This window comes from Notolepis coatsorum (assembly GCF_963971535.1).
Source record: "Notolepis coatsorum genome assembly, chromosome: 10".
Classification (NCBI taxonomy): domain Eukaryota; kingdom Metazoa; phylum Chordata; class Actinopteri; order Aulopiformes; family Paralepididae; genus Notolepis; species Notolepis coatsorum.
Window position 1 is genome coordinate 134781496 of NC_140174.1, and position 19735 is coordinate 134801230.

General features: G+C 46.9%; 1 protein-coding gene across 1 annotated transcript in view; it reads left to right on the plus strand.

Annotated features, from left to right (window-relative positions):
- The first annotated feature begins 10665 nt into the window (after positions 1 to 10665).
- pold2 (polymerase (DNA directed), delta 2, regulatory subunit) overlaps positions 10666 to 19735 on the plus strand; it is a 31258-nt gene continuing 22188 nt past the window's right edge. Inside the window, exons 1-5 of the mRNA XM_084323437.1 lie at positions 10666 to 10806; positions 11894 to 12130; positions 13252 to 13373; positions 15257 to 15380; positions 19284 to 19398. Of these exons, the coding sequence (XP_084179563.1) occupies positions 11902 to 12130; positions 13252 to 13373; positions 15257 to 15380; positions 19284 to 19398 (590 nt within the window). The 5' untranslated portion in view covers positions 10666 to 10806; positions 11894 to 11901. The remainder of the gene's footprint in view (positions 10807 to 11893; positions 12131 to 13251; positions 13374 to 15256; positions 15381 to 19283; positions 19399 to 19735) is intronic.

A 19735-nucleotide genomic window follows, 5' to 3' on the forward strand; every position in this document is an offset into this window, starting at 1 on the left:
GCGCATAATATAGCGCTGGCATATTCCAACTCAAGTACCCCATACACCGCGGCTCTAGTAGCCCTCGACCAGCGTTATGGACGCATATGGGACTACGTGATACAAGAAATAAGGAATATTGACCGTCTCCCCCCAGCCACAGACAATCGATCATTGGATGACCTCTCTATCAAGGTACAATCCCTGGTAGGGTTGCTGGGGTCCCAAAAGGAAAAAGGTAGACACAAACTGTATGCTAACTCTAATGTAGAAAGGATATTAGAGAAGCTCCCTCCAGCCCGCCAAGAGCGCTTTAGGCGGCAGAGAGACCACCGTGATCCCGACGGTCCCGAGCCATCCCTCCTAGACCTGGCCGACTTCCTCGCGAGAGAAGTCAGCAGCCTACGACTGGATACGTTCGTGCGGAGTGGACCAAGCCCAAGAGATGGACCTCGGAGATCCAACGATAACCGCCGGCTGGTGACCGTCATGCACCAAGCCGAATCAGTACCGCGGAACAAGAACCACAACACCCCCTCGACGAAAGAGAAGTGGAAGATTGTATGCCAGTACTGCGAGAAAGAACATTGGCTGTCACAATGTGACACTTTCAAGAAGATGACCGCCGACGAGGTGAGTCAATGGATCAAATCCAACCGCCGCTGTTACCGCTGTGCGCGCAGCCATATGGCAGCCGAGTGCCGCTTGAAGAAGAGGTGCAGCAGGTGTGACGGCGCCCACTTGGACGTTTTGCATGACAGCAACAGGAAGAAACTCGCACCCCCAAGCAGCACCAGAGTAAGCGTCATGTATATCGACCCCGCCAGCAGCGGGAGCTCCCGAGTGCTCTTGAAAGTGGTCCGAGTGATATTAAGCTACGAGGACAAGGTCCTGGACACTTACGCCGTCCTTGACGACGGGTCAGAAAAGACTCTCCTCCTCGCATCCGCTGCAGCCCAGCTGGGTCTGCGGGGGAGCGAAGAAACGATGACAATTCGTACTATAAGAAGAGACCTGAAGACAATAAAGGGTGAAAACGTCTCCTTCACTATCGCAGCAAGCGGGCAGCCAGAGAGACCGTATAGGATTACTAACGCTTTCACCAGCCAAGACATAGGCCTGTCGCGGTACACCTACCCCATCCCCAAGCTGATGGAAAAATACGTGCACCTGCGTCAACTACCTATACCGCTCATCGACGGCGCCACCCCGACCCTGCTCATAGGATCCGACCATGCACACCTCATCGTCCCAACGGACCGGGTCCACATCGGGCCCAGAGGCTGTCCAGCAGCAGTCGAGACCCGCCTAGGATGGACACTACAAGGCCCCCTCTCCAGGTCTCCCAACCGACCAGCAGCCACTCGCTGCCTCCACTCCCGAATGACAGAAGAAGACACCACCCTCTTACAGCACGTCGAGAGGCTATGGACACTAGAGACAATGCCCTTTAAGAACGAAAAGAAACACATTCGTTCAAAGGAAGACACTTATGCCATAGCCCTCCTCGAGCAGAGGACAAAGAGAGTCGAGGTCAATGGAGTGATGAGATACGCAACTCCACTCTTGAGGCGAGAGGGTATGCCCACCTTCCACGCCTCAAAAGAAGCGACGGAGCGATATCTACTGAACACCGAGCGGCGCCTAGCCAGAGACCCCGCTCAAGCCACTGTGTACCGCGCTGAGATTGACAAGCTAATCACAGCGGGACACATAAAGAAAATTGACATTCAAGAGGCCGATCAGACGACCGAATCATGGTACGTGCCCCACCACAAGGTCCACCACAACGGCAAGGATCGTATTGTGTTTAACTGCAGCTACCAGATCGGATTACAGAATCTGAATAAAGAACTCTTGCCCGGTCCAACACTCGGCCCCTCTCTACTAGGCGTGTTGCTACGTTTCCGCCAAAACAAGGTGGCCATCAGCGGCGACATCAAAGGGATGTTCCTGCAGGTGCGACCAGTGGAAGAGGACAAGCCCCTGCTGCGGTTCTTATGGAGAGAGAGGATCGGGGATGAGCAACCATCCATCTATCAATGGGAGGTCCTCCCTTTCGGAACCACATGCAGCCCATGCTGTGCTACGTTCGCACTGCAAAAACATGTCGCAGAGGACCCAGCAGCTGACGAGGAGGTCCGACAAAGTGTAGAGAACAGTTTCTACGTGGACAACTGTCTGCAAAGCGTCTCGACGCCAGAAGAGGCCGAGGCCCTCCTACTCAAGCTCCGCGCCTCCCTGATCAAAGGCGGCTTTGATCTCCGGCAGTGGGCCAGCAGCGACCCTCAAGTACTGCGCAGCCTCTCCCCAGAGAACAAGGCAGCAAGCAGCGAGACCTGGATGGCGACCATCCCAGGTGAAGCCCAAGAAATGACATTAGGACTAGTCTGGCGCTTCAAAACAGACTCGCTCCATTATAGACACACACCCCTGACCAAGGAGCAGGGAAGGTCGATTTCACTACCGACCACCAGACGGAGTGTATACAGAACACTCGCCAGACAATATGACCCGTTGGGATGTATTCTACCTTACACCACCAGGGCAAAAATGATTGTGCGAGAGCTGTGGGACAAGGACCAGGGCTGGGACAACCCCATACCCGACCACCTTGCTTCCACATGGAGAGAGTGGGAAACAGAACTCAACTCGCTCCCAGGTGTCAACATACGCCGCAGCTACTTCCCACCCACAGTGCGGCTGGAGACGTGCCAGATGGACCTGCACGTCTTCAGCGACGCCTCCGAAGTAGCCTACGGTTCGGTGGCCTACTTGCGGGCCCGAGAGGAGGGAGGAGAAATACATACCGCCTTCATCCTGGCTCGTTCAAGGATAGCCCCCCGCAAGCAACAATCGATCCCGCGTCTAGAGCTCTGCGCAGCCCTAGTAGGAGCGCAACTCGCCACGTTAATCCAACGTGAACTCACCATCCCGGTGCAAAGAACAATCCTGTGGTCAGACTCCATGACCGTACTCACATGGATCCAGTCCGATTCGTGTAGATACAAGGTCTTCGTGGGAGTCAGAATCACAGAGATCCAAGAGCTAACAGAATCAGCACGCTGGAGGTACGTGGACACAAAACAGAACCCAGCAGATGTCATCACACGGGGAATGTCCCTGGATGACCTCACACGTCACAATATCTACAGTGACGGTCCCGAGTTCCTCAAGCTCCCGGAAGAAGAGTGGCCTAACCCCACCCCACGGGAGGCTAGTCAAGAGGAGGCAGAGATGAAGAAATCTATGTTCTGTGGGTTGACGCACACACCAGTCCCCACAGACCCCAACATAGACGACTGCCCCACCCTTGAGAGTGCGCAGTTAAAGACATTCCTGTGGCACCACCCTGAGGTTCCCTCCACTACTGACATTAATGCAGCTAATTACGAAGAAGCAGAATTCCTTCTGCTACAGCGAGCCCAAAGAGACTCGTTCCCCGACGAGCTAGACTGTCTGCAGGGATCAAAGCCAGTCCCGTCAGACAGCAGACTGCTCCACTTGGCCCCTGAGCGCGACGCCCATGATCTCATCAGAGTGGGTGGTCGTCTGAGAAGGGCCCCGGACTTAACGGATGACGTCAAGTTCCCTATAGTTCTCAACAGCCGACACAAGGTCACAGAGCTCATCATAAAGAAATACGACGAGGACGTGCACCACGCTGGGGCAGAGAGAGTCTTCGCTGAGATCAGACGTCGCTATTGGATACTGCAAGGAAGAGAAGCAGTACGACGCTTCCAGCGGACCTGTCTAGACTGTCGCAAGTGGCGAGCACAGCCCAGTATACCCAGGATGGCTGACCTACCTCCCTGTCGCCTCCGACTCGGCGACAAGCCCTTTCACTCCACCGGTATGGACTGCTTCGGCCCGCTGTATGTGAAGAAAGGAAGAGGGACGGAGAAGAGGTGGGGTATTGTATTCAAATGCATGACCACCCGAGCGATACACATAGAACTCCTTCCAACCATGAGTACGGACTCATTCCTTATGACCTTCCGGAGATTCACAGCGCGGAAAGGAAAACCGTCTATATTATTGTCTGATCACGGGACAAACTTCAAAGGCGGAGAAAGAGAGCTGAGAGAGAGCTTCCAAGCTATGGGCCCAGAACTTAAGACCCACCTCGCTCCCTCTCAGATTGATTTCCAGTTTAACCCCCCGAACGCCCCTCACTTCGGGGGAACCTGGGAACGAGAAGTACGTTCAATAAAGACAGCTCTGTACGCCGTGCTTGGGGCCCAGACCGTGGCGGAAGAAGTCCTCACGACAGTCCTCACAGAGATCGAGGGAGTATTGAACTCAAAGCCCCTCGGTTACGTCTCAAGTGATGTAGCAGATGTCGACCCAGTCACCCCCAACACTCTCTTGATGGGGCGGCTGGACCCCGCGCTCCCACAGACAGTGTACAGACCTGAGGAAGCGAACGGCCGAAGAATGTGGAGGTACAGTCAAGTATTGGCTGACAAGTTTTGGAACAGTTTCCTCCTCCACTATCTACCGTCTCTACAGACCCGCCAGAAATGGGTAAAAGAAAGAGACAATTTGACGGAGGGCACAGTCGTCATGATCATAGACCAGTCACTACCCCGAGCTATGTGGCCGGCCGGCCGCGTAAGCAAAGTGATCACTGGTGCCGACGGAAAGGTCAGAGCGGCAGAAGTTCTCGTCCAGGGACGGACATACACCCGACCCGTGGCGAGGCTGATAGAGTTGCCAAGGCTCCCTGATTCCCTTGATGACGACCATGACCCACTGACTTTGTGAATTGCCCTACTCCTCACAACGGACATTGAGTAGTGGACAAGACGGTTAATCTGTCTCTGCTTATCTAATTAGGTGCGGACTAATTAGGAGGCGGCTGTTACAAAGGGTCAGATTAAACCAAATATATATATTTATTACTTGAGATATATTGTATAATATTTGTATATCGTCTGATATCCCTTGTATATTCTTTGTATATATACACGGAATATCCCTTTACCTAGGTACAGGCCAGACCATAATATTCGTTCTCCTATTGGACAGCGACCCCTAGGCGCCAACGGCCATACCCCCAATGGCAAGTTCAAAGCCACCGCCAAGACATGTCTCAACATGTCCAGGTTTGCGCAGTAATACGAGACAGAACTGAGGTTGGCACTAGATTATTCACCTTACGTATAAATACGTCGCAGGTGGATACAGCAGTTAATTGACCCAAAACGTTGAAGCCTTCACCACGATACAACGTGCCGTGAAGTGGGCCTCTTTGCCCCTAAATAGAGCCTTGAGAACCGCGTGCGAATAGATAGCTAAAGTGTCAGAGTTTAACGCTGTATCGTCGAGTTCGACTTATTCTATTGTGAAGTAATAGTCTATTATTTATAGTGTATCGTGCGGCTACCGTTCTACAGTGACCATCATTACCACCGGTTCGTTGTACTCTAGCTAGTGCACTTAAACTCGTGCCGCCATCCGAGGAGTCCTAGACGAGAACCGTTGGATATGTACACCGGAGAACCTACACCGGCGAATGCAGAGCCTTTTCCGGCTGGATTATATTGCTTTGGTACTGTGGCTGCTGGAGCAGAGAACCGTCTACCCCACTGCTGTGTGGGATCTACCCTGTGAGGAGCATCATCGAGCCCGCCTCTAGGACCACAGAGGCTGGCTAGCTTTCATCCATGCTGTCGCGCATACTGGAGTATAGCTGTTGCTTTGTCTACGGACCAAAGGATTACTGCACTGGCTCCTGTATCTGGAGCCTCGTTGTTCCTCGTTGATCCAGACTTTTGCTCCCGAACATTCCTCTACCCTGCTGGCTTACAACCGGAGGGAACCCCTTAGTATCTCCAGCTGACTACGAGTGTGCCTTATGTAATTCTTATGCTACAGGTGGCGTCAGTTATACCCATCTTATTATGCTCATGGACTTACGCTCTTGACTTACTTAAGTGTTCTTCGCCATATAAGCGCAATTCATAATTCTCATTCTGTAACCTATCGTTGCTGCTCTAATAATAAATACCTCTAAATAGAACTTTCTTTGTCAAGCCGTATTCTTGTGTGGGTGTTCACCAGATATACCGTGTACTGTATGGCCAGTAATTAAAGTACATAACTAAGTAGTGGTTTAATGATACCATACTCTCAATACAGTCAGGGAATTGTACCCCTCAGTTACAGTCTCGGTGTGCGCCTTCTTCAGCGTGGTCAGTGTTATGTAGAGGGATACGATTCGGGGTCTTCCCTGTCCGATATAGTGGTCTCTCAACACTTTCAGGCTCTCTCGGCCTTTGTCCTTAGTGCCGCGGAATATCAGCCCCAAGCTTGTGTCGTCTAGCAGTGGTGCTAACTCGCAGTATGCGTCGGCATTTTGCTTGGTGTCCATGGCTTGCGCGGCCGCCGTTACTTCTCCCGTGGGGGCCATCAAGATGGTTTTCTTCAGCCCCACTCCGTGCATACAGCACAACATTCGCTCTTCCCAGAGCTCATAGTCCTCTGCCCTTCCGTTGAACGAGGGCCATTTGCTCCTTCCTTTGGGCGCCATCCTCTTTTGATGGTAGGCATAGCTTTAGCTCCCGTTAGCCTAGCCTTAGGCTAACGACAAATGATTGTAATGTGATGTTGTAATTATCATTATCGTAATTATTGTATGATCATGTAAAAAAAAATCTGCTGTGATGTTTTTGCAATGCTTTATTATTATTATTTTTTTTTTAATGTTCCTGTGAATAAGTGTATGGTTGAATGTACAGTATGTATGGTAGTGTGTCTATAGGTACATCATGGATGTGTTTTGTGGTAGAGTGGGTATGTAGGTATCGTTGTTTTAGGTGCTGCACGAACCAATCTCGTTGTACTGTATTGTGCAATGACAATAAAGCTTTCTACTTCTACTTCTTTCTACTTCTAAAGTATGTCACTATTAATTATGTGCTCATTTTAACTAATGTACCTTTGGTAATGATGTGTTATGACTTTTAAGTAGAAAAGCCTAACCAGGGACAACAGGGGTTACAAATTAGTCTTGGCTAGAAATCCTATGCAATGCATCTTGTTATTGTAACCAGCTACAATGTTTAGCCAAATGCTGCTAAATGTTGTTGTAAATTACTCCACCAGCCACCATTGGCAGGTAACCAACCACCATTTCGAGGTTGTTTTTTATTCTAAAACTCAGTTTGGCTGGTAAAATAGAATCTACACAAAAATCTACACAAAAACATAACTTCCCACCCTGACCTACTGTCACCTTTTTTCCAGTGGAGGTCTGCTACAGGGCCAGATTAATCAATTACTATAGCTTCCAGACAATTATTATTATAGGCCTATTGACCATCCCAAACAGTCTGCGTTTGCCCTGAATCAGCTGTGGTGTGACACTCAAAGGGAAGCTAAATCATGTTAATGTCACCAGGACGGTATGCAGGTGTGTCAGTGACCTCAGTGTCAGACTAATCTAACTTTCTGTGTGTATGTGGGTGAGAGAGAGAGAGAGAGAGAGAGAGAGAGAGAGAGAGAGAGAGAGAGAGAGAGAGAGAGAGAGAGAGAGAGAGAGAGAGAGAGAGAGATTAAATAATTACAGGAATGTAGCACACCTTAAAGGACCATACCAGTCTTTCTGACATGTGGGTTCCAAGTCATTCTTGCCTTGCAGCGATTCTAATTCAATACACTTTTTGTCAGATTCAATGGTAAATCTGGCACATGCTAACATAATGTAAACAAAATCTCAACAATCTTTCTCCAGAATCACTCACTCCACCTTAACTCATTGGTGGCCAATAACGAGTAAACTCGTGTTTCGCCGCAAATGCTTGAGCGCCAATAACGAGTAAAGGTGACATGCCACACATAACGTACGTTTCGGGGTCCTTCTCTATTTATTAGATCGAGAAGGACACCCAGGGAAATGCACGACTCCCCTTTTTGTCTGAAAATGGGGCCACGGTCCCGGCTTTACGAGATCCGTAGCCTACCCCCACAGACTGGCCGCTGCTCTCGCGTTCCGACGGACCGGTGCGCTAGGGCTGACCTTCGAATTTTTGTTTGGCATTCGAAGCTTCTGGGCCGAGGTTCGATTTTAATTCGAAGCTTCGAGATACAAAAAAAATAAATATGTATATATATATATATATATATATATATATATATATATATATATATATATATATATATATATATATATATATATATATATATATATATATATATTTTTTTTTTTGTATTAATTTTTTTTATATTGTGGGACTTGTACAGCACTTTGTTCAACTTTGTCAGTGCTGTAAAGTTGAAACCTTTTTAAATCTTAGACAAACTAAACACTTTGCTTTCATGAAATATTGTAAGCCGTCATTTGAGGCTTTATAAAAGCAGCACAATGAACACAAATCTGTCAGTGCCGAGTCCGACCTCATCTTAAATAACAAACAGCATTGCTTGTTGTAGTTAACAAAGAGAGGCAGAGTTGATTTTGCACAAAAATAATAATAATAATAATTAAAAAGAAATTATTTTTATATATTCGAATTTAATTTTCCCATTCGAATCCCATGCCCATCGAACGAAGCTTCGAAGTATTTAAGACAGCCCTACGGTGCGCTGAGTGCGTATACCCCGAGAGTGAGCCTGAGGTCGTCAGCCATCAAGGGAACTGAAGTCGAGAGGCCCGGAGGCGAAACCCGCTTCGTCCCAAAGATACCTCTGGAACCAGGGCCATGGGTCAAGACTCACTGCGGCCGCATCACACTCGTATCCCGCCGCCACGTCTACTCTGGACACCTGCGAGCTCTCTCTACTCTGGACACCTGCGAGCTCTCTCTACTCTGGACACCTGCAAGCTCTCTCTACTCTGGACGCCTGCGAACTCTCTCTACTCTGGACACCTGCGAGCTCCCTCTACTCTGGACACCTGCAAGCTCCCTCTACTCTGGACACCTGCGAGCTCTCTCTACTCTGGACACCTGCGAGCTCTCTCTACTCTGGACACCTGCGAGCTCTCTCTACTCTGGACGCCTGCAAGCTCTCTCTACTCTGGACGCCTGCGAACTCTCTCTACTCTGGACACCTGCAAGCTCCCTCTACTCTGGACACCTGCGAGCTCTCTCTACTCTGGACACCTGCAAGCTCTCTCTACTCTGGACACCTGCGAGCTCTCTCTACTCTGGACACCTGCGAGCTCTCTCTACTCTGGACACCTGCGAGCTCTCTCTACTCTGGACACCTGCGAGCTCTCTCTACTCTGGACACCTGCGAGCTCCCTCTACTCTGGACACCTGCAAGCTCTCTCTACTCTGGACACCTGCGAGCTCTCTCTACTCTGGACGCCTGCGAGCTCTCTCTACTCTGGACACCTGCAAGCTCTCTCTACTCTGGACACCTGCGAGCTCTCTCTACTCTGGACACCTGCGAGCTCTCTTTACTCTGGACACCTGCGAGCTCTCTCTACTCTGGACACCTGCGAGCTCTCTCTACTCTGGACACCTGCGAGCTCTCTCTACTCTGGACACCTGCGAGCTCTCTCTACTCTGGACACCTGCAAGCTCTCTCTACTCTGGACACCTGCGAGCTCTCTCTACTCTGGACGCCTGCGAGCTCTCTCTACTCTGGACACCTGCGAGCTCTCTCTACTCTGGACACCTGCGAGCTGTCTCTACTCTGGACACCTGCGAGCTCTCTCTACTCTGGACACCTGCGAGCTCTCTCTACTCTGGACACCTGCGAGCTCTCTCTACTCTGGACACCTGCAAGCTCTCTCTACTCTGGACACCTGCGAGCTGTCTCTACTCTGGACACCTGCAAGCTCTCTCTACTCTGGACACCTGCGAGCTCTCTCTACTCTGGACACCTGCGAGCTCCCTCTACTCTGGACACCTGCGAGCTCTCTCTACTCTGGACACCTGCGAGCTCCCTCTACTCTGGACACCTGCAAGCTCTCTCTACTCTGGACACCTGCGAGCTCTCGGACGCTGGTGGTGACGTAGCCCCGAGAGGGACTGTTGTGGTGGTGGAACTCGGTCCATCTTACGGTCAGTATATTTTTTTTATTTAGAAACACTCTTGTACAGCGCTGCAGATGCATATGAGCTGTCCTTTTGCGGGAAAGAGCGAGGAAGGGCCACTACACCTGGTTATATACTATGGAAGTGGGCGTGGCTAGGTAGATGTAAGGTGCATGAAAAGTTCTTTCAGCGTGTGCATAGTCCAATAGGCGGAGCAGGACGCAAAGCCAGTATGAAATATAACAGCCTGGCTTACATTTGATCAGAAAAAAGGGAAAATGTGTTTTTCAACATCACATTGCTGTTACTGTCAAGGAGCTACAGATGGAAATCTTTGACACTTCCAGCTGAGATAATGATGAAAGGTTCAACTAAAGCTCAACAAGTGATTAACAAAACAAGTGAACATTTCATTACCCCCTCATCAACTTTACTTTTATGTTTTTTTTCTCCGTTATTTCCATATTGTATGAGTGCATTTATTTTCTAGCTAGTTTTGGCTAGCTCTGTTTGAACAATTACTCAAATATTGTTGACAATGATAAGTTGGAACTACTGTTCAAACAACAACAACAACAAAAACCTCTGTTAAAAAAAAAAAAAAAAAAATCTAGTTTTGTTTTGACCTTACATAAATGGCAACCTATTAAATCCATGACGTTATAAGTGTGCGACGGGCCGACGGCGCATGCGTGAGCAGGTCAAGTGTCAATAATTTCGCGGGAGTATCGATGTTGTCTGTCCTCTTTGAGAAACCAGTTAATTAATGTATTTTGAAAGCAATACGCATCAACTAAGAAGCTAAACTAAATATCTACAGCGTGCACTCTCTATCAAGGTACGTTCGCTCTGTTTGTTCAAACCGGCTCCGTTTGTGTTTGCAGTGATTCTGCAGACGGCCATCTGTTTTCATGAGCAGTTCAAACATTGGCTAGCTAGCTAACGTTAGGCTGAAACTGATTCCCTGACTTTTTGTGCAAATATTAGCAAATAGAGCCGTTTTGCGAAGTTGCCCTGTAGCTCATCAAATGTGTGACAGAAGATACAATTATGATAATGAAAAACACAATGAATGCGTCAGAGACGTCGCGGATCTGAGTTGTGTTACCAATGAATTGAGCTTTGATTGATTGAAAACTTTAACAGATTGCAGAATGGGTACAATACAGTACAGCTCAATACACACAATTGTTAAGGGGATGCAGACCAGAGAAAGACTTTCGTCTTGTTTACATCAGGGTCCCCCATTTTCAATTCATCAGGACATATATGACATACATGACATACAGATAGTCAGTACTGCTACATCTATACATTTATGACATACCAGATTTGCAAATACAGTACTGTTTGTGATACAGAAGGAGTCAGGAAAAGGGAGTATATACATTTGGCGTAGAAACTGTACATTGGAGGAGGTTGGGTGGGGGGGGTTGGGTACACTGGGATATTGACAACCATACTGGGTAATCTACATTGGAGGTGGTTGGTTGGGGGGGGGGGCACACTGTATATACAAGTAACACTGTACATTGAGGGGGGGGGGGGGAGACACTGTACAAACAAACAAAATTGTACATTGGACTATTGACAACCATACTAGGTAAATGACTGTACATTGGAGGGGGTTGGGTTAGGATATTTACAGGGGCCAGTGTTGAATTGCAGTCTCCCGTAGGTGTCCCTTGAGAGAGGTTTTGAAAGTGGGTAGTGATCCACATTCCTTTACAGCTTTGGGTAGGGCGTTCCACATTGATGTGGCATAATTGCGAAACGTGTTTAGTCCCTTATTTGAGCCGAATCTGGGTTTAACATGATTTGTGGAGCTCCCTCTGGTGTTGTGATCGTGGTATTCACTGACCTTTGGGAAGTATTTTGACAAAGCTCTTGGGAAGCTCTTACCTGCCAACTGTCTCCCGATCCAGATCCAGTCATGTTCTCTGATCCGAGTGCCCAGAAGGAGGGCTCGTCCCTGCTATGTCGGCCTGGCAATGAGGAGGACCAGGGCCCGGTGTTTGAGAGGGTACTGCCGGCCTACACGCCCTGCTCTGAACGTTTCAAACTAGGGGAGCGCACGTTCAGTCGCCAGTATGCTCATATATATGCAGCACGACTGATGCAGATGAGGCCCCTGATTACGGAGCGTGCCCAACAGAAATGGGGTGAGTTTTTGGTACACATAAAAACACTTGTCAAAAGATCCTTCTGGATTTGAGGTGTTCATTATTTCTGTGTTTCAACAAAAGCCAAAGTATGGCAATGCTTTGGATGTATATATATATATATATATATTTTTTATACACTTTTTTTCCTTTTTAAATTTTTCTCTCATCCCAATTTCGCCTCGCCAATTCTACCCTCCCCTGTCTCGAACGTTGCTAGACTATGCCTCCCACTGGTCGGCTGCAGTGAGGATAGAAGCCTTGCAACACGTGTCCCCTCCGGTACACGAGGAGGCAGCCTGTCTCATCTTTTCACCTCAACAGCGCGATCTCTCAGTGGCGAGGAGTAACGTGTGGGAGGCTCATGCTGCCCCCGATACTTCCTGATTCTGCTGTACAGGTGCACCAACCGACCTGTAGGAGTCGCTGTCCACAACGTCCAATCCCCACCCACCGGCTTTCCCACCCCTAACTCTGCCAATTGTGTTAGTATGAACGACCAGCCAAGCCGGTAGCAACGCCGAGAGCTGGGCTCGAACCCAGCATCTCCTGCGTTAGTGGCGAGCGCCTTGCCCACTCCACTGTGCCACTTAGCCGCCCATATATCTTTTTCTTATATATTTTTTTTCTCTTACACAGTACTGTATATTTGTATGTCATAAATGTCTTGATGAATTGAAAATGGAGGACCCTGATGTAAACAAGACAAGTATTTTTCTCGTCTGCATCCTCTTAGCAGTTGTTTGTATTGAGCCATACTGTATTGTACCCATTCTGCAATCTGTTAATAACGTAATCAATCAATCAAAACAGAAATCGACCACCCCCAGTATTGAGGGCTTCTGACTAAATCAGTTTTAGCTTTGACCAGGAAGGTCTGTCTATGCTATTGGAAATACTTCAACAGACCTATAGCTCTCACAATGCGTAATGTTTCCGCGCTTCAGAAAATGCTGCAACATTGAGATATTTATTTTCCCAGACGTGGCATAATGCCCATGAATTTGGCTTTAATTAGTTAACTATTCAAATATACCATGAAGCCAAGCATACCCAGTTGACGCCTATGCTCTCTCCCATCTGTGTGTGTGTTGGTGTGTGCGTGCGTACCTTTTCCTCAGGAGCAGATGTACGCATGAGGAATCTCTGCGATCTTCAGGCACGGGAGCAGTGTTGCATCGTGGGAACCCTGTTCAAGCACATGCAGTTGCAGCCGTCCATTCTGAAGGAGATCAGCGAGGAGGTCAGCAGCGATGCATTACCCACAATGCACTACCAACCAACCTGTCTTATTTTCATCACATGTACACCCTGTTGATATCAGCAGTGATGCACTACCTACAATGCACTACCTATAACCACATGTAGACCATGTTGATATCAGGGGGGTGTGACTTTGGATCTCAATCCCGCCCTCTTTTCTTGATCCTCTCCCGCTCGGTCACTCTATTCCCTCACTGTCACTCTATTCCCTCACTGTCACTCTATTCCCTCACTGTCACTCTATTCCCTCACTGTCACTCTATTCCCTCACTGTGACTCTATTCCCTCACTGTCACTCTATTCCCTCACAGTCACTCTATTCCCTCACTGTCACTCTATTCCCTCACTGTCACTCTATTCCCTCACTGTCACTCTATTCCCTCACTGTCACTCTATTCCCTCACTGTCACTCTATTCCCTCGCTGTCACTCTATTCCCTCGCTGTCACTCTATTCCCTCGCTGTGACTCTATTCCCTCGCTGTGACTCTATTCCCTCACTGTCACTCTATTCCCTCACTGTCACTCTATTCCCTCACTGTCACTCTATTCCCTCACTGTCACTCTATTCCCTCACTGTCACTCTATTCCCTCACTGTCACTCTATTCCCTCGCTGTCACTCTATTCCCTCGCTGTGACTCTATTCCCTCGCTGTGACTCTATTCCCTCGCTGTCACTCTATTCCCTCACAGTCACTCTATTCCCTCGCTGTCACTCTATTCCCTCACAGTCACTCTATTCCCTCACTGTCACTCTATTCCCTCACAGTCACTCTATTCCCTCACAGTCACTCTATTCCCTCACTGTGACTCTATTCCCTCACAGTCACTCTATTCCCTCACTGTCACTCTATTCCCTCACAGTCACTCTATTCCCTCACTGTCACTCTATTCCCTCACAGTCACTCTATTCCCTCACAGTCACTCTATTCCCTCGCTGTCACTCTATTCCCTCACTGTCACTCTATGCCCTCGCTGTGACTATTCCATCACTGTTACCCTATTCCCTCGCTGTCACTCCATTCCCTCGCTGTCATCATCACCCTCATACTCAAACATTTTCTAGAAAATCTCCTGCAATGGCACACTAGACAACCTCACCAAAGAGGCAAAACTACTTCATGTTGATTAACATTCAAAAGCTGGATCTGCCGTTGCTTAAGTACAGAGGAAGGGTAACGGCACCTTCGATTTTTGGATGCATTGTTTTTATACTTTAATGCCAGCACAAGTCGCACTCCATTATTAACTGTTATATGAACCAGAGGTTATCATATAAAGGGAGTCGACACACGTGATAACAATTTAACAAAGAATTTATTTAATCCTATCTAAACAAATAATAATCGAATTAAACAACACATTTGTATAACAGAATGGACGGAGGATACCAAGTTGGTTCACTTGGTGGCTGATACAACCTGTCCTGTTTGATGGGAAAAGCAGATGGGAGAAGCAGATAGAAGGGTTAGACAAGGGAAATATATATACTGTGTGTGCAGGCAGCTCTCTGCACTGCACAGGTGAGGGTAATTGGGTTAACGACCTACCCACTCCACCATGCTCTTTGAGTCAGAAGACTCCCCATTTGCAGGTAGAGTGGGGGTCGTCACACTATAGTATTATCGACACTGCAATACTTTAGCATTTTTGGTTATTGCAAGGGTTTGGCTTCACAGTACTTTATTGGTATTGTTAAGTTTCATGCAAACTATCCTATAACCACATGGTACCAACCTCTATCCCCCCCCTACCTCCGACCCCTTCTGAACCTTGGATTGAAAAGTCATGATTGATACTCTCATATTCCACATCTCCTGTGTTTGTGTGTGTCTGTTTATTCCACCTCTCTCTCTCTCTCTCAGCACAACCTCCTACCCCAGCCACGGCGCATCAAATACATCAGCGAATCAGATGAGCTGATTCTGGAGGACGAGCTGCAGAGGATCAAACTGGAGGGGGACATCGACAAAGACAAGTGTGTCACAGGTCCGAGTTACGCTCCAGGAATCTAGTCGGCAATCTATAGAGTCTAGATCCTTTTAACTGTTGAGCTGTTGGACGCTAATATGCTTAATTTGCTCTGTGGTTGAACTTGAAGAGTGAAATTCTTTGGTCTTGGTTCTGCGACCCTACAGCAGCAATGGTAATATAATTTTGAAGGGTAGAAAAGGGCAATAGAAGTGGCATAAAATAGCAGCATAAAGAATGACTTGAAGTGGCATTCAAATGTAATACAGTATATGATGCTGTATAAATACTATAATACAAAATATAGTCCAGTGATAATGATGTGGATATAGTGTGTGTGTGTCTATGTGCGTGCACGCTTACTTGGGCAGGAAGGTAGCAGGTCTTTAGTATTATTTGTTCATGAGTCTGACCTGTCTGGGGGGGGGGGGGGGAGACTGAGTCTTCTGGTCCAGGCCTTGAGGCTGCTGTACCGTTTGCTGAAACAATTAGTGGTTGGGATTTTATTTTATTTATGGATTAAAAACCCACCACAAGGATCCAAAGGATAACATGAGAGAGAGTAAGACCCTTATTTCCGTCATGGTCCCAGGGCAAAAAACACGACAATGACACAAAACGCATACATTAGAAATCTAACCTATAGCTAACATTTTATATCACCCAATAAGTAAAAACTGATTGGAAACCCATTCAAAGTATAGGGGGATATTCCTCTTTAGTATAGTAAGGGGGCAACCTACCACTACTTCAAAAAAATTTTTTTTTAAAGTTTGCAAAATAAAACGAACAAACAAAAAAATCAACAATCAACAAAAAACGATCCCGAAAAGAACATAAGCCAACATAGGCAAATCAATACCACTTCCTGACCAGGGTTTCCGGGAGAAATTCCGGTCAGAGTTTATTGAGCTTAAAAACAATTGATAGGCCTATATAAAGAATGACATCCTCAAGGCATATAGATTTATAATATTTTAACTTAAAACTAGGCTACTTTTGCGTATAATTATATTCCAAATAAAATAAGTCCCGTCGATAGACTCACGTGTAGCCCCTTTCGTGACTGCGATGCTTTCAAACCCCGCCGCGTTTGTGTGAAACCCTAATGGAACGCTGGGTACCTTTTGAAATGTCTGTGATATATTTTGGACCCACCGCAAGCTTTTATGCAGTGCTTGAGGTGCACATTAACACTTTGGCAACCACACTTTTGCGGCGATTTATGCCTCAGAGGACAGAGGTTTGTTTACAAACTGATGTACTTTCTAAGAGCTATATATATAATTTATAGTATTGCTATCTGTCTATTCTCATTGTCACTTGAGTGCATAAACCGTGCCTTCATAATGGCTTAAAGAAAATAAAAATACATCGGTTGGTTGTCATTTTATAGCGTCGTGAATATAAGGTTTATCACGCTTTTCGTCTAGTCTTTTTTCCAGGAAGCTAGATAATAGGCTAAACATTGGCGCCGTTATATCAAACGCCATTTCTGCTGTATATATACGAATGAAATAAAACAAACTGCGTAGCATCCGGACTATTACAGAGCATCTATGGATGAAATGGGGGCGGCGGGGAACGCCGATTAGTATTATTTATTAGCAATATAGTGTGCGTTCAATCAGCCATGTTCACTGATCGATCACGTTAGGTTTTAAAACAATGTCCAATCCAGCTGTAATTTGGGGGAATAGTATCCTACCGTCAGGCCATGTGATCGCCGGCAGCATTTCTTCATTAGTCATCGGATTCTGGTAGATCGATATGTCCATTGGCTAATCATAAATCCCATTATTCCAGGCTGAAATATGCGTTCGGTAACGTGATCAAAGATGGAGGGTCTTCGTTTGGAATCGAGGCTCATATGATCCGCCCACAGACTGTTGTTGTGGCTGAAGGTTGTTTAACACAGCAGGAGACGATATTTCCAATTGTAACAAGTAGGTAATTTATTTAAGAAAATAAGTTCTTAACAGCAAGAGCTATGGGTCGAGCAGAGGATCACCACAGCTTGAACAAAAACACTCTGTCCCCAATCCCTTTGCCTGTCCCCTAAATCCCCTCTCAGTCCTGCCCCCCCATGACAGATATGATGACGTATCATATCATGTCAGATCTGACATGACGTACATTAAGATGATACGTAGATTTAACATCGGAGAGAGAACATGAAGAGAGATAAACAAGATATGATGTCCACACACGATATGATGTAGAGAGTGAGATGTGTGTGTGTGTGTGTGTATGTGTGTGTGTGTCTGTGTGTGCGTGCGTCTGCGTACAGACGTATGTGTATTGTATGTGTGTATTGTGTCACAGGGAATGTGTGTGTGTGTGTGTGTGTCGGTGTGTATGTCTGTGCGACTGTGTGTGTCTGTGTACGTGTGTGTCCGTGTGTCTGTGTGTGTGTGCTGTGCCTGTGTGAAAGAGAGAAAAGAACAAGATATGAAAGCATACAATGTAAGAGATTACCAGCACACAACATGCCGTACTGAAATGGCCATCTGTTCCAAATTGTTTTAAGAACGTCAGCCAGACCGTCTTTCAGCACTGCTAGTTGACCTATATTAAACTAGTCCACCCCAAACACATTTTCCCCAACACTGTAAAAGATTTATTTTTTTAAATCCCCTCAATGATAATGCAGTGGAGCGATGGCGTCCCTAAGCGGATCTGGCCGGTATTGCATGTTTCGAAAATCAAATATGTGGGTAGGTCATGGATCTCGATCGTGTTATAAATATGGAATAAAACAATAACAACTTGCCACGGCTATATACGTGGCTCTGGTCCACAACGCATGGCACCGAAACACGTATATACTCGTGGCTGGTCCTTAAAGTGTAACATGGTTAGTAACGTGGGAGCCAGTGACTGCGTATTAAAGCCCCTGGCTTGCATCGCAGTCACGAAAGGGGCTAACTCACGTGCTGCTGCCGACTGGCCCGACATTAAACAGCAGTCTGTTATAATCACATTTTTATGAGCTAACGAATTCCGTTATATTGGACATTTCACATTTGTATTAATTATATCAAGCGAAGAACTGAGAAATGTGGCACTACTGAGACGGCAACATTATCGTGTGGGGTTCACTGAAATCTAAATGTTGCGTGATTTGCCGAATCCAATTACTATCTCCGCCTCCCAACGAAGCGATACGCTAATCCAGCATCAAGCTCCCGCCCCGCCATTCTCATCAGCAAGCCACAGGTCGCACTGCAGCAGCTGTCACACCCCAAATGAATCACGACATCACTTCAACAGAATTATTTTCACAGGACATTATGACCGGAGAGATTTAAATATGTCGGACTTCAACAGATTTTCCCGGTAAAAAACTGGTAATTACCGGACAACGGAAACCCTGTTCCTGACGCTTCTCTTGAAGCTGTGGAGGCTTGAGCTCTGCTTGATGGGGATAGGCATCTTGTTCCAATCCTGGGCTCCTAAGAAAGTAAGGGAGCACTGGCCCAGTTTGGAACGGAAATAAGCAGGCTTCAGGTTTGCTATGCTTGCTCTAGTTCTGTGGTTGTGGGATTTGCTGACCGGGGTGAAGTAGTTCTGGAGGTATCTAGGGGACCTTCGGTTTATAATATTGTGCACTAGGTTGAGTCTGAGCTGAGTAACTCTGGCCTCCACAGGAAGCCAGTTTAGCTCCTGGAAGTGACTCCTCCCTACGTGGGTGCGGGGGCCAAGACCCATTACCACCCGTACCAACTTATTTTGGGAAACCTGAAGCTTCTTTTTTATGGTCTCTGTCAGGCCAAGTGGCAGAGTACTAGGCTATTTGCTTTCATAATCGTGCTTTGCTGAATACTTTATTTCATCACACTGTAAGCGTTCAACTGCAGTGGTTGAAATTAAATGTATCGTCTTGTCCTTCTTTTTAAATTGTATATTTCTCTCTTTCAGGCAGTGTGATTGCTGTATACGGGGCGGAGAAGAATGATGGGAAGTTCACAGTGGAGGACTATTGCACTGCTGACCTCCCGCCGCAGACGGCCAGGCCTTCCCTCAGCGCTGACCGGTACACACTTCAATGCTTTATTTCATTCCACTAATTAAAGTGACGATGTGTCTTTTTTTTATTAATTAATTTTTTTTATTTCCTATTAATTAATCAAGTTCTGGCGCGAATCGAGTCCACCGGGGTTTCAACACTGCACTCACCTTCACTGCTCTAGCCTCAAATGGTCTGGTGAGACATAACACTAAGCATGTTTAAAAGAATTAATAAATCAATTTAAAAAAGACACATTGTATCTTTAAGATTCATAAGATCAGAGGTCTAAGACCGTCACAAGACACACACACTAACACTACATATCATTAGCATTCTAATATTGAATCTAATTGGTGTGGTA